We start from the raw sequence: 13,714 nt of genomic DNA, 5'->3' as shown, positions 1-13,714 counted from the left end.
TAGTTTGTAAAATAATTTTCGTTTATTTTTTTAAACAGACATTAATAATATATATTTACATCTCAAAATCACATAATTTAGTGAAAACAAGGCATCAATGGCACACTAGCAAAAACTGCTTAACTACGCATCATTTTATGAAGCAATATCCATCTATATAAAAATAAACACTAAAGAGAACAGACTGTTAACTAAAGCTAATAAATAAATGAAAAGCATAATTATAAATAAATACCAGATTTTAAAGTGGAAATCTGCAAAAACTTTACTATGAAAGGATTTTCATTCAAAGGAGACAAAATACACAGTACCCCCAAACTTGGAGGATAGTAAGTTAATAGGTACATTTTCTCTCTTAGTTGAATCTTATCTAACTTCAGTACCATCATTTCTTGACAAAACATAGTGATTATTGTAACATTTTTAAAAGATTAGTCCGGTTGCATTTTCTCTAATTTTAACTCCTCCTCTACATTTATAGTATTGGCAGCAGCAGCATTATGTGGGTTGTCCAAAATGTCTTCATTTAATCCATTTGAATCCTCTTTTTGATCTTCACCTGTATTATCCTCTTCAACTGTCTGTGCTATAGGTGTGTTCACTATCAAGTCTAAAAGACAAGTCATCATCATTACCCATTACAAACACCTGATCCAATCTTAACTGCTAAAGACAAATCTCTGTACAAGCTAAGGTCAACAGAAATGAAATCTATGATCACTTAGTTAGGCTAATTATGATCAGTTTCTTCTAAATAAACCCATTTTTATAAATATAAAAAGTCCAATTAAAAATACAAAAGGCTTTTGAAAGGAACTAAACTCAAATTTGAATCACAGCCAAATGGAACAGTGCTCATTCAAAATGAGAACACCTGAAAAGGTTTAAAAAAAAGCAAAGGCATTTAGCAGTCTGTGTCAAAATGATCTATAATAAATAAATTTCAAGATACTTATTTCCATTTGGGAAATTTTTAATCCATATATTATAAATAAAGATGAGCCTGAACTACTTATTGCCAGGTACACTTTGAGAATGATGAGAAGGAAGCCACTGCAAAACAGTTGCATCTTTTTGTAACTTTTCATAGTGCTAATAAAACACCCATTTGTAACGATAAAAATTAAACTCATTTTAATTGAAAAATAATCAGAGTAATCTAGTCACACTGAATAATTTTCACTTGAGAACTATACTATCTTGGGTGAATCCTGTTTTACAACATGATCTCTTCACTACTATAATTCTTATTTTGCCATTAGAAAAGGAAAAACTGGATTAGAAATTGAGGACTTTATATGCAATCCTGCTCATTTCATTCAAAACCAATTTGCAATTATTTAAAAGTATAGCTTCAATAAACTTAGTTTTCTAGTTTCCAAACCCATAGACTTTTAAAAACAGCAATTTTAAGGCAGTTTTAAACAGAAGGAGATGCTAGTAAACTGACAGCCACCAAAAGTGACAGCTCACAACAGAATAGACACAAATGCAATAAAAAGCATTTTAGGACCTATTGATATCACAGCAAATGGCTCTAAAATCCTCAATGGGTGCAGAAGACATTTTATATATTTAAGACATTACTATAATAATTAATGTTCATAATTATGATACTAAGGAGGAAATTATGTGTCATATGCTTTATGGAATCAAGGAAGAATACATTCTTGAAGAATTTAGAATCAGTTTCAAATGAGTAAAATAATTTTTTAAGAGGTACTCAGCTCTCTAGAAAATGAAACAGTATTTGAGGATTCCAACAGCTAAAAATACTCACATGCAGGCACATACATTCTCTCTCACTCAAATATACATTTTTCTATTCTTAGAGGTATATTTTGGGGATAGAGTAGAAGCTAAATTTCTAATATGCCCTTAGCATATTAATGGTAACACATAAAACCCAGCATAAAATTTACCATTTCCTTGGGACTGACTGTTACTCAGTAGCTTTGCCTGTCTTCTTTCCAAGGCTAGTTGTTTATTTCTCTCAATTCTTTGTTGTTGCTCTTCTGTTAAGCTTCTATTTGACTGAGAAGCAAACTTGTCACTTTCAGATGAGTTTGTCAAAAAGGCATCAAATTCGGTAGCAATTACATCATCTCCATTATTTTCCCCTACTTCATCTGTAATAAATAACAAGTTAGTTAATGTATATTTGTAGTATTAGACTAAAGACTTTGTGCAGCTATTAATTAAACACAAGTTTACAGTGGCAAGGGTCACTGATGCAATACAGGCTCAATTCAAACAAGTAAAAGGAATATTTATGAATCACTTTAAAAAGGCATTTTAGGTCAAATGGAAATACTAATTTTAAAACACACATGAAAGGGAAAGAAAAGTTCTTAGTTATCATTTAAAATATTTTATGCTTGGGCTAATAAGGGAGTTTGGAAAATCCAAGCCATATTCTTGTTCTACATTGAACTACCGCTTTTTAATAGCTTGTCATATTTGTCAAAACACAGTACAAAGTAATTATTTTATATAGGTGATTTTCTTTATAGAGCAAAAAACAGACACAAAATGAAAAAGGAAATTTAGAGATCTGTAGACTTATTTCCAAGTTAGTTAAAAAACAAATCAGTACTCTCTACATTAGCCTTAACAAATAAAAGCCTTGTACACCAGTTATCTCAAATTAGAATGTCCCCACCATGATCCACAGTGGTATGGAAAGTAAATACTGGGTCTTTCATTTATATTTAATTTAAGAATTAAGAAAAATTAAGCTTTACTAACATATTTAAAATATGACCTGACAATGATGAACTATCTATTGTCCATATGACAGTTGTTGTATGGTCTGTAAATAAAAAGTAAGTTAAAAAGTTAATCTATATCTGTAGTATTAGACTAGAGACTTTGTGCAGCTATTAACTGAACATTAAGTTACACAAATTTACAGTGGCAAGGGTCAGGCTATCCTAAATGAATACTGGCAGCTCCACAATGAAGAAACTTGAGTGGGAAGAGCTAGGCCCTCACTCATTTTTTCATTTCAGCATACCGTGATACATAGATGTTTTTGATTGCCCAGTTAAGTAAACTGATAGATATTATCTAGTTTTAACCAAACGCAATTCCAAAATCCACAAGTGGTATCCTAAAGAGGTTTTTGCAAAACAACCAAATGCATATACAAGCAAACATTAAGAAAATGGCAGAGCTGATGCTATGCCTTCTCTTTATATAGGCCATATTATGAGTTACAAAAAAATCTGACAAGTAGGCCAAAAAATTCAAACTCACCAAGATCACCATTTCAAATACGAATTAATACATACTATCCTTGTCCTATGGATATATTGTGCCTTGAAATATTTAGCTAATGATAGTAAAAAACTATCACAATTAGCAAAAGCGCCGAAAACATAAAGACAAGCCTTTACAACTATTCCATTGAGGTTTAAAAAAATCACAAGACTCAAGCCAGTTTTTTAAAATTCAAACCCCTTTTGAAGTTTCTTCCTTAATTGTGAAAGACAAAAAGCCACACAAACTTGTTCTTCCTGACATAGAAAAAAAATGTGGCAAGTTAAAAATGCATTCCTTTGTCAGGAAATACTTATGAAGTACCTGTAGAAAACAATGCTGGATAAGTTAAGAAACAAGAATTACAACCAATGATATAATACATGGGTTTCTAATATAATTCACCTAACAGGGCTTATAGGATTCCAAACCAGTAATAATGAAATACACTAAAAATTACTTTTTTTGTGAGCCATGAAAGGAAAGATATCTTCATAGATAACCTTTTTAATACAAACGATGTTTTATGGAAAAACAAGATAAACATAACCATGATGGAGCAGTTTGCTCCTTTGACTAGGATAAAAATCTAATTTAAAAAAATAGCAACACATATAAAATTTATTCACTGCAACATCATAGGCAAGCCATTATGGCAAAGAAGAGCAAGCTAAAAATATGCAATGTGCTACAGGATGTCATCATTGTGGTACAGATAATAAACTAGTAGATAAGTAAACAAAGTGCTATGGAAAAAGAAAAACAGCATAGGGGGAATGCAGGAAGGGGGAGCAATTTTAACAGTATGGGAGACTTCATCAAGTTGACATTTGAACAGTTTGAAGAAGGTAAAAAAATTAGCCCTGCAGATTTGGGAGGTAGGGTGGTAGGGGAAGGAGAGGTTTCAGGCAGAAGAAATAGCCAGTGCAAAAGCCTAAAAACAGAAACGTGCCTGCAGTGTTCAAGGAGGAGCCAAGAGACCAGTGTGGCTGAAGCAGTATGAGAGTGACAGATAGAGAGGCAAGGTGGATGAAGTGAGGATACAGGGGAGACCCTATCGGGCCAAATGGGATATTATAAAGACTTTGGCTTTCTTTTACTTTCAGTGAAATAAGGAGCCATGGCAGGGCTTTGAGCAGAGTGATATAACTACACATTTGTTAAAAAATTTTATAAAAACCTAGCACCAATTGGTTAGTAAGAACAAGTGGTTGAAAACGGGATAGATGAAAATTTGCTAGTAAATTTCAACAAAAATCCTTGCATTAATTAGTGCATGGATTGAAAAATGAATACCAAGACTTATAAAGTACCGTTAATGATGCTCTACTTCCATTTGGATTTATTTATCTTTGGAAGGTAAAACTCAGATTTAAAAAAGAAAAATTGAATCTACAACCAGATCTTCAAATTATTGTATTAAGAAGTATTATCCTAATGTGTGGAAACATTAAAACTTCCCCAACAGGGGAATTTTCTGATATTCTCACAAGCATTGGGGACTACCATTGTACTAGCCAAGTCCTGGATCTTGGGGCTTATTACTTCAAAGGAGAGGCTAAGCCTAATTATAATTGTGCCTAAAAGTCACCCCCAGAGAACCTATTCCGATGCTCAGATGTGGCCTGTCTCTCTCTAAGCCCACTTGGCTCATAACCTCACTGCCCTCCCCCCATGTGGGACATGACTCCCAGGGATGAGCCTGGACCCAGCATTGTGGGATTGAGAAAGCCTTCCTGAGCAAAAAGGGGAAGAGAAATTAAACAAAATAAAGTTTCAATGGCTGAGAGATCTCAAATGGAGTCAAGAGGTCATTCTGGAGGTTTATTCTTATGCATTATATAAATATCTCTTTTTAGTTTTTAGTGTACTAGAATAGCTAGAAGGAAATACCAATTCAACAGGAAACTGCTGAACTGCAATCCAGTATCCTTGATTTTTGAAGACAATCATATAACTATATAGCCTATAGTGTGACTGTGTGATTGCGAAAACCTTGTGGCTCACACTCCCTTTAAAATTCAGTGCATGGACAAATGAGCAGAAAAAAGGGGGACAAAAAATAAATGAATATAGAGTGGATAAAGGAGTGTGAGGTGTTTTGGGTGTTCGTTTTTACTTTTATTTTTATTCTTATTCTTATTTTTTGGAGTAATAAAAATGTTCAAAAAATTGATTGTGGTGATGAATGCACAACTGTGATGATACTGTGAACAACTGGCTGTATACTTTGGATGAATGTATAGTATGTGAATATATCTCAATAACATGCATTTAAAAAAAAAAAAGAAACTCTACTGAACTGGTTACCAGAGGATGGGATGGGGAGAGGGAACAGGGAGTTAAGGTTCAAAATGTACAGAGTTCATATTTGGAATAGTGGAAATGTTTTGGTATTGAATGGTGGTGATGGTAGCACAACATTGTGAATTAACAGCACTGAAATTTACATAATTAACAGTACTGAAATATTAATCTGAATGTGGTTAAAAGGGGAAATATTAGGTTGTATATATGGTAATAGAATAAAAATTTTTAAAAAAATCTATGGAACTGCACTACAGATAGTTAATTCTAAACTAAACCATGGACTAAAGTTAATAGTACAATTATAAAAATGTGCTTTCATCAATTGTACCAAATGTGTACTACACCAATGCAAGGCATTAATAGTAGGGTGGTATATGGGAATTCTGTATTTTATGCATGACTGTTCCATAAACCCACAACTTCTCTAATTAAAAAAAAAGAAAAAAAAGAAGTGTTATCCCAAAATTTTTGAAAAAAATTAGTCAGTAGACTATTCAACTGCATTGTTCTTTAAAACTGTACAGTAATGTATTTTTGGTGAGAACAAAAATGTACATTATATACACAGCAGTACAGTAGTAATACATGTATTAAAAATAAATAAAATGCTCAAAACATCTTTACTATTGTGGTACCTGATCCAAAATGTTTAGAAACCCTTCTTTAAGATACAAAGAAAACAGATTCAACAAGATTCTCTGTGATACAGGCCTCTTTGTGCCCAATATTAAAACATGCTTGTAATCCCCTGAATGGTCATCCATGTTAATTTATGCCTCTGCACAAAATCCCTGCATGACCCCTACAACTTATTATTCAAAGTACTTGCGATACCACTTCTGTGAAGTTTCCCCTTTCCTAGGTAAAGGTAACTATGCTCTCCTTTGCACCCCACTTTGTGTCCTAATACCTCTAACTATAGCACCTATTCAGACTACTGGTAATGTTATATATGCCTGCCTCTCTCACTAGCCTGTTAGCCCATGAAGTAATGGGCCTGATCTTACTCAACTTTATCCCTGAACCTTTAGAAAAGAATGGGCAGTTCAAAAAGTGATGTTGAAAAACAAAATGACAAAGAAAAAAAAAATGATGCTGAATAAACTAACCTAGTGGTATATGCTGTAGGATTTAGTAATTAAGAACCAATTCCTTTCCATATACCAAATCCCATGTCATCAATACATATATCTTACCAAAAAACTTAAATCCTGGATTATTTAAATCCCATTTCGTCACATTTTTAAAAGCAATTCTTTTAAATTCTATACAGAGTCTATATCTTTTTAGCTCATGTATTAAAAGTTAAAAATGTAAACACGCAAACATGTATGGAGCCATCGCACAGAAAATCTGATCACTATACAGACCCTGTCGGCAGGAACCATCTGTTTTAATGTGTGTGACTGGTCTATGATTGCACTGTACTTCTAGCAGATGCAACCAATACCAGAACAGTCACTTAAGTTTTAGGTCCTTTTTCCAGGAACTACACGCTGAAGGAAAGCAAACAACTTCATCATCAAATTATTCTGCCAAAGTTCCCAGGAACACTTTTTATCAATAGTGGTTACGCTAGTACATGTATCTGAACACTATATCTTTGTCACATATTTTTATTAACAAATGCCTGCAAGTCATCAACATCAGAGCTCTCAAAAGCTCCTGCTCTATGGCTAAATACATTTTTACAATATCTGTCATGGAGATGCAGCCATGTCCTTAAGAAACAGGTATCATATACAACATTCTAGATGTACCTAGGAATTTTTAATTCACTCCTAGACTGTCAATTTACTTTACCGTACTTTAATTTTACATACAGTAGACACTAGGAACCCAGTGCTGTGATACTGCCTACCCAACTAGATCCATTTCTAAAAGCACAATGGTTATAAATTAGATAAACCTATATTCTTACCATTATTGCTAATAAAATCTTCATGTAAAATAGGGAGATCAAGCCGAATTCGTTTTAAACAGGTCTGAAAATAAAAAGATATTTTTATACTTCACCAATGTTAGGGAGGAAATGTTCATTTATTCTAAAAGACTCGTTCTTCAAATAACCACTATAAATTTTCCTTCTCTCTACCAAGAAAGATTTCAAAATGAAGACCCCAAATAGCTATTGAGCCTCCTGAGGGATTTAAACAAAACAAAACAACAAAAAAATCTATAAGGATTGCATTGGATACTTCTATAGTTGTAATACTCTTCAAAATAGCATCAGATATTTCTTGCACTCAAAAGTTTGATAACAGTTAAAACACCACTATTTCTAAATTTCAATTAAATCTATGCTTGTACTATTTAGTATTGTGAATGACACTCATAATAATCTTACCTGAACTTCCTTTTTATTTCCCAGGTATTCAACTCTGTTAATAAAATCCTCAAACTGCAGTTTAGGGAATAGCCTATGTGCCCAGTGCTCCATGTGTCTGATCAATGTCTTTAAGTCTTCAGCCTGGCATATAAAAATAAAAATGCGAAACAGAAGATTCATTCCCACAACTGTCCCTGTCAGCAGATTTTAGAATTGAAAAGTACTGCCAAAGTCACTGGCATCATTTTATATTTAGAAGGTTGAGAAACTTTTAAAAGCAACTTTAAGAAGAAAAATATTTAGTAAGGGCTTAGAGGATTGCAATCTAAAAGAGCATTGGATACTACGATAATTTCCAATTGTTGGGGGCAGCTGGTCAGCCACCTCACAATGTTATGTTGGGCCTAAGGGACACAAGAAAAAAAATAATTACATACAGTGGGAAATCCCAAATTATACATGGAGAAGCAGTAAGGATTCAACATTGTAAGAAAACAGTCAGAATTTTCAAGGGCAAAGTATAGAAAAGTAGTTAAGAGTAAACTCTCTCAGAGCCCACCCTCACCCACTAAAGAAACACAAAATGCACATCTTTTAAATTAATTTTTTTAATAAGGGACTTAAATTATGGGCATGATAAACACTTCATAAATTCAAAGCAACAATTCTCTACTTCTACCTGAAATTTTCAAAAAGGGCAATGCATTAACTAAGCTGCATATGGTTTTTTAAATATCCTGATTTAGGTTTAGTTTTGTGGCAAAACAGGACATTATATTCTTTCTTACTACCATGATTTTTCAGCCTCCCAGGTTTGAAATCTTGGGATTATTTTTGAGTCCATTTTTACCTCTCTATATGCTGTTCATCTCTCTATTTTTACCCTTACCAGGATATTATCACCTCATCCTAGTGACAGTACAACAGTTCTGAGCTGCTGTCTGTCTCCACCCTCTTCCTTCTTCCAAATTATCCAGCACACCACACCTAAATGGTACTCACTGAATATTAACATTAGTCTAGCTGAACTATGGAATGGAAAGTCTAGGCTCTGCCCTTAGCAGTTGGCATTGGACACTTGCCAAAAACTCACTTTCCTCACAGGAATTAAAGGAGAATGTATTTGAAAACACTTCATAAACTGCAAAGCTCTATGAAAAGATATCATCTGCAAAAAATTATATCTAAACTCCTACATGATTCAAAGATAAAAGAATTTTAAAATGTTCATTTATGCAGTTCTTAAATATCTTCATTTTTCAACAAAACTTTACTGATGCCTAATTATGAACCAGGTAAAGTGCCAGACTTGGGGACACATAAATAATCAATAAAAGCAGAGTCCTTGCCTTCCTAAAGCTTAAAATACTCTTTCAGGCAGACAAAGTAAATTTCATCCTGTAAATTACAAAGTATAAACTTAGGCTTAAGAGACTCAGTTTTGATTTTCCCAGCCACAGTTTATATAGCAGCAAAAATGAGCCTAGAAAACATGCACTCTTAACAGAGCCCTTTCCACCTCTTCACATTGTTTCTCAAGAGCAATGATGATAAATGGCAGTATCTGCAAAGCATTCTGAGATTCCCAAGAACATGATGAGTCCACAGAAACGAAGGTCTAAAATAAAAATCAGGCACTTCTTACCTCACGACCTTTACCTTTGAACTTTGCCTTATCAAACACATGCCTTAAGGCTGGAAGCCCCCTCTCTGATATTAATCTGTGAATAGAAAAATGTTTTGAATTTCAAGTTTTCTGGAGACATCAAGTTCAAACCAAGACCATAAGAAAAAATATTTGTCACTAAACTGAAAGAAAAGTCTTTAGAAACATCTGATCTCCAAGCTATCCTGACCAAAAGCTTTTAACATAAGGAAAAAAAAAAAAAAACAATAGATTTTTTGGAAAATATTATAAGGAAAAGTTATAAATCTGTAAGGAAATAGTAAATGTACCGCTGAGCATCCAACTTGGGTAAATTTCTTTTAACTGTTCTCCTTGGAGGTACGGGAACAGGTGCTCCTCTCCCTGACTCTGGTGAAATATAACAAGATTTAATATTACTTAATAATTTAAGCTACATTTCTAAGTTGACAGATAATCGAACACAGATACTTTTCAGAAAGTCCCTATACAGACCTTCATCAGGTTCAGCACCTTTATCATTTCCTCTCTCCGGAGAGGCTGGAGGTGGGAAAGGAGGAAAAGTTTCATCTTCTACATGATCATAATCCGGAAGGTCAATCAAGTTTCTCTCTTGTGGTTCCAGCATCTTGTTCTCTAGGGGGAAAAAAAAAAGAGTAAAAATATTTTGTTATTCACCCAAATAGTCTTCCTATTACACAACCAAGTTCCATCTGTAACAAAATTCATGTTTCAATCAGTTAAACCATATTTCAAACTCATATGTCACGAAAATAAGTAGAGAAGATAATAATTACAGAAAAAGAATCTGAACAGAAATCAAAATAACTGAGTTCTAATGTAGACCCTATCACTAAAAGACAATTCGATTTTGAGAAAATCATTTGACCTCAACTGTTGAGTTTCCCCTACCATAAAATGATGATTTTTAACTTTTTATAGGGTTTCAAACTGATCCCAATGGGTATGAAATAGGCAGGGAGCCAGGTACCTCACCCCTACTACAACCAGAACAGCTTTAAAAAAAAAAATACTCTTTATATATTTTGGTCTCTTAGGTAACATTTCCTTTGAAGAAAGGGAAATGATCCTCAGGTTGTTAACTCAAAAGAATGTTTTTCAGTACCATCTTACTTGACTTCTCAGCAACTTTTAACCAGTTCCTTTTCTTGAAAAATGTTTTTTCTTGACTTCTGACATACAGTACTTACCTGGTTTTCTTCCCTTTCTGGACACTCTTCCTGGTTCTCCTTTACAGGCTCATCTTCCTCTAACCTGGCCATTAAATACCCAAGACTCAAACCTAGGCCCTCTTTACTTATAAGTCTTTAATAACTTATTCATAGACAACTCACTAAATTTTATCTTCACTCCAGATCCCTGCTTCCCACTTTACAACCCTTCAGTGTTTCAAAGGCCTCTATACCTCCTCCTGTACAAAACTGAACTTTTAAACTTTCCTAGTCAGTGAAGGACATCTATCCAAGCGGAAACCTAGGAGTCATCCTTGACACGTCTCCCCAGCCCACATATACTGGCCATTTTATTTCCTAAGTATCTCTTAAATCTACCCATTTCTCCCCAGCTCCACCAATACTTCCTGTCATTTCTTGCTGGGAGTAGTCCATTACTCCCATCTACTTCTGCCTCCATATTTCAGCTACACTGAACCTTTGGAAATGTAAACTTGATCACATTACCACAAGGCTTAAATGTCTCAATGGCTTCCTACTGCTTTTAGGATAAAAATAAAACTCCTGCATGGTCTAGCCCCTTCCTACCTCTCTAGCCTCACCTCACAGCACTCTCTATACCCTTTTTCCTCTATCCTCATTGACCTTTCAGTTTCTTAAATGAGTCATATTTCTCAGTCCATCGGAATGTTGTAAATGTTGTTCCTGTCTTGAATGCTCTTCCCCGACTCCTACTCTTCTGACCTGAGATTCCAACTGCCACCTCCTCAGAAAAGTCTATCCCAGTTTCTCTAAATTAAATCCTCCTATAAGCACTCATAGTACATGCTGGAAGCAATGTAGTTATTTTAGATTATTTGTTTTTCTTATTCCTTTGTTTTGTTTGAAATTTTTTTTTTTGATAAAGTAAAAAAAAGCTATTGCATATTTTAAAAATTAACCTCAATGTAGTTATTTTAGGTTATTCGGTTTTTCTTATGCCTTTGATTATGGTTTGTTAATTTTTTTGGGGTATGTTGGAACATGTTAGAAGCCTTGTAATTATTTTAGATTATCTGTTTTTCTTATTCCATTGTTCGGTTATGATTTGTTAATTCTTTTGGGATATGGCAGGAACATGTTGGAAGCACAGTAGTTACTTTAGGTTATTTGTTTTTCTTAATCCTTTGCTTTGTTTTGTTTGAAATGTGGGATTTTTTGTTGCTTGTTTTTTTAATTTTACGATAAAGTTAAAAAAAATTTTTTAAAAGCACTCATAGTACCAAGTACCTCTTTTTTATAGCACTCATCCAGTTTCATTATCAAGTTCTATTTGTGTAATTATCAGATAAATATTTGTCTCCCATACTAGACTGCCTTAAAAGGACAAAGACCAAGTAGGTCTTTTAGTGCCTTATTGCTGGTACATACCAGGTGCTAATAAATAGTTGTTGAATAAAGGAATGAAAGAAAAGAATTCCAAAGTTTTCCCCAAACTGTAAAACCACGGGAGCTAGACAAGCTCTAAAGTCTCTCCAGTTCTAAATTTCTATGGCCATAAATCCATAAAAACAAAAATAAAGTATCAATTCCTGATGACTCACTATATCTTCAAGAAAGTTAAAGAACCACAGATTTTCAACATTGGAAAGGCAGCGAGAGGTCACATAATCAAAAACAGCTTCCAATCTACAGGAAGTATACTGAGCCCCATTTCTAGTAAAGCTGTTTGGGAAGTGGGGTTCAGACCCCTGAGGATGAAAGAGAACTTGAATTTGATGACAGGGTACAGACCATACAAATTGCACCAAGATCCCATAGTAAGGAACTGAAGCATGGACTGGGGTTTGTCAGTAAATTGATTTTTCTCTTAATATTTGTAATAAAAAACCTGTATCTTTCACTTTTTGACAAGGCATACTATCTATTTTTAGACACTGATGAAATTGTCTAGATCTCTAACTCCCAGAAGAGTGAAAGTAACAAAAGAATTCCAGTGTCCAAACCACAATTCATTCCCAGACCTTTCTACGTCGCATGTCCAAGTCTTTTCCCAAGGTGTCAAAACAGAAGCTCCTTGTCGCTAGGGAAGTCCCAACAGGCTCCCTCCAGGTTTCCTTATGTTATCACTCCCCCAAAAAACCTCCCATCCCCGCTCTTTTCTATTCCAACCTTCTCTCCTCCCATCCTCGCTCCTGTCTATTCTCACTTCAACTTCATTGATTCTACGTTCAATGGCGCCTTCTACGTTCAGAAGCTCTTGTACAGAAACCAGGAATATAAAGATGTATAAGAAACATGTTTCCTACCGCTTCAAGGCTCACTTTAGTGAGAAGCAGACCAGAAACACACAAGGAATCCGCCCTCGTCCGCAACTGCTTCCTTGCCCCACAGTTAAGAGGCTGGTCAGGTCGCCTCTCCTCTCCAGTCCGGCTCAGGCCTCCTCTGTCCAGTTCTCCAGCGTTCTCACCCCCTCCCTGCGACAACTCATCTCTCCCGCTCCTCCGTCTGACTTCCTGGGCAGCCTCTTCTCCCAGAAATTTCACTCGCCAGCCAGTCCAATCTCACCTCACTCAGACTTCCGCTGCCAGAGGCTGGTGCTTGCCCTACGTGGAAAACCGCGCCTCTCGCGAGACTCTGGAGCTTCCTGCCGCTAGAAGAGTCCCCGGAGTTTGGCGCCAAATCTGCTGAGGGACGCCGGGCGGTGCCTACCGGAAGCGCTCCCTCTCCCGCCTCCCCCCAGGTCCGGCGCCTGAGTTGGTCCTCGTCTTTCTGGGGTCCTTCCCGGTACTAATTCCGCCTCCCCACCTGTTCCGCTCTCCTAAATTTATCACAGGAATTAAGCCTTCTTATTGGCATAAAGTTCGTATTTGTTACGCTCTAGGTACGTCAGACTCTGGAAGCATGTCTCAGTTTTGTAGAAAGTTGGGTTGTGGACAGAGTGTAAAGGATAAAAGGCAAACAGTATTTAATGAGAAGCTGCTGATTCTTCAGCAT

The 13,714-nt window shown here is 35.2% G+C and overlaps 1 protein-coding gene and 1 non-coding gene across 2 annotated transcripts; both read right to left on the bottom strand.

Moving 5' to 3' along the window:
* TIPIN (TIMELESS interacting protein) lies at positions 1 to 13,279 on the bottom strand. Its single transcript, XM_037833628.1, has 8 exons — positions 13,027 to 13,279; positions 10,041 to 10,181; positions 9,857 to 9,935; positions 9,546 to 9,621; positions 7,919 to 8,041; positions 7,493 to 7,556; positions 1,923 to 2,129; positions 1 to 610 (listed from the first exon to the last, which is right to left on the bottom strand). Exons 2-8 carry the CDS (start codon positions 10,171 to 10,173, stop codon positions 432 to 434), a joined length of 861 nt encoding a protein of 286 aa, XP_037689556.1. The 5' UTR covers positions 10,174 to 10,181; positions 13,027 to 13,279; the 3' UTR covers positions 1 to 431.
* On the bottom strand, positions 6,898 to 7,033 carry LOC119533729. The gene has a single exon (XR_005216838.1).
* Positions 13,280 to 13,714: the final 435 nt, after the last annotated feature.

Source organism: Choloepus didactylus, chromosome 4 (genome assembly GCF_015220235.1).
Source record: "Choloepus didactylus isolate mChoDid1 chromosome 4, mChoDid1.pri, whole genome shotgun sequence".
NCBI lineage: Eukaryota > Metazoa > Chordata > Mammalia > Pilosa > Megalonychidae > Choloepus > Choloepus didactylus.
The sequence above is the reverse complement of the archived record's forward strand: the minus strand, read 5'-3'. Positions and strand labels throughout refer to the sequence as shown.

Bases quoted from the DNA above. Each gene is read 5' to 3' on its own strand.
- TIPIN (XM_037833628.1), bottom strand. From the start codon at position 10,173: ATGCTGGAACCACAAGAGAGAAACTTGATTGACCTTCCGGATTATGAT. The intron at 9,936-10,040 runs GTCTGTATAGGG...ATATTTCACCAG, and splicing joins AGGTGCTGAACCTGATGAAG to AGTCAGGGAGAGGAGCACCT. The intron at 611-1,922 runs GTAAATTTTATG...CTTGTCTTTTAG, and splicing joins CAGTCAGTCCCAAGGAAATG to ACTTGATAGTGAACACACCT.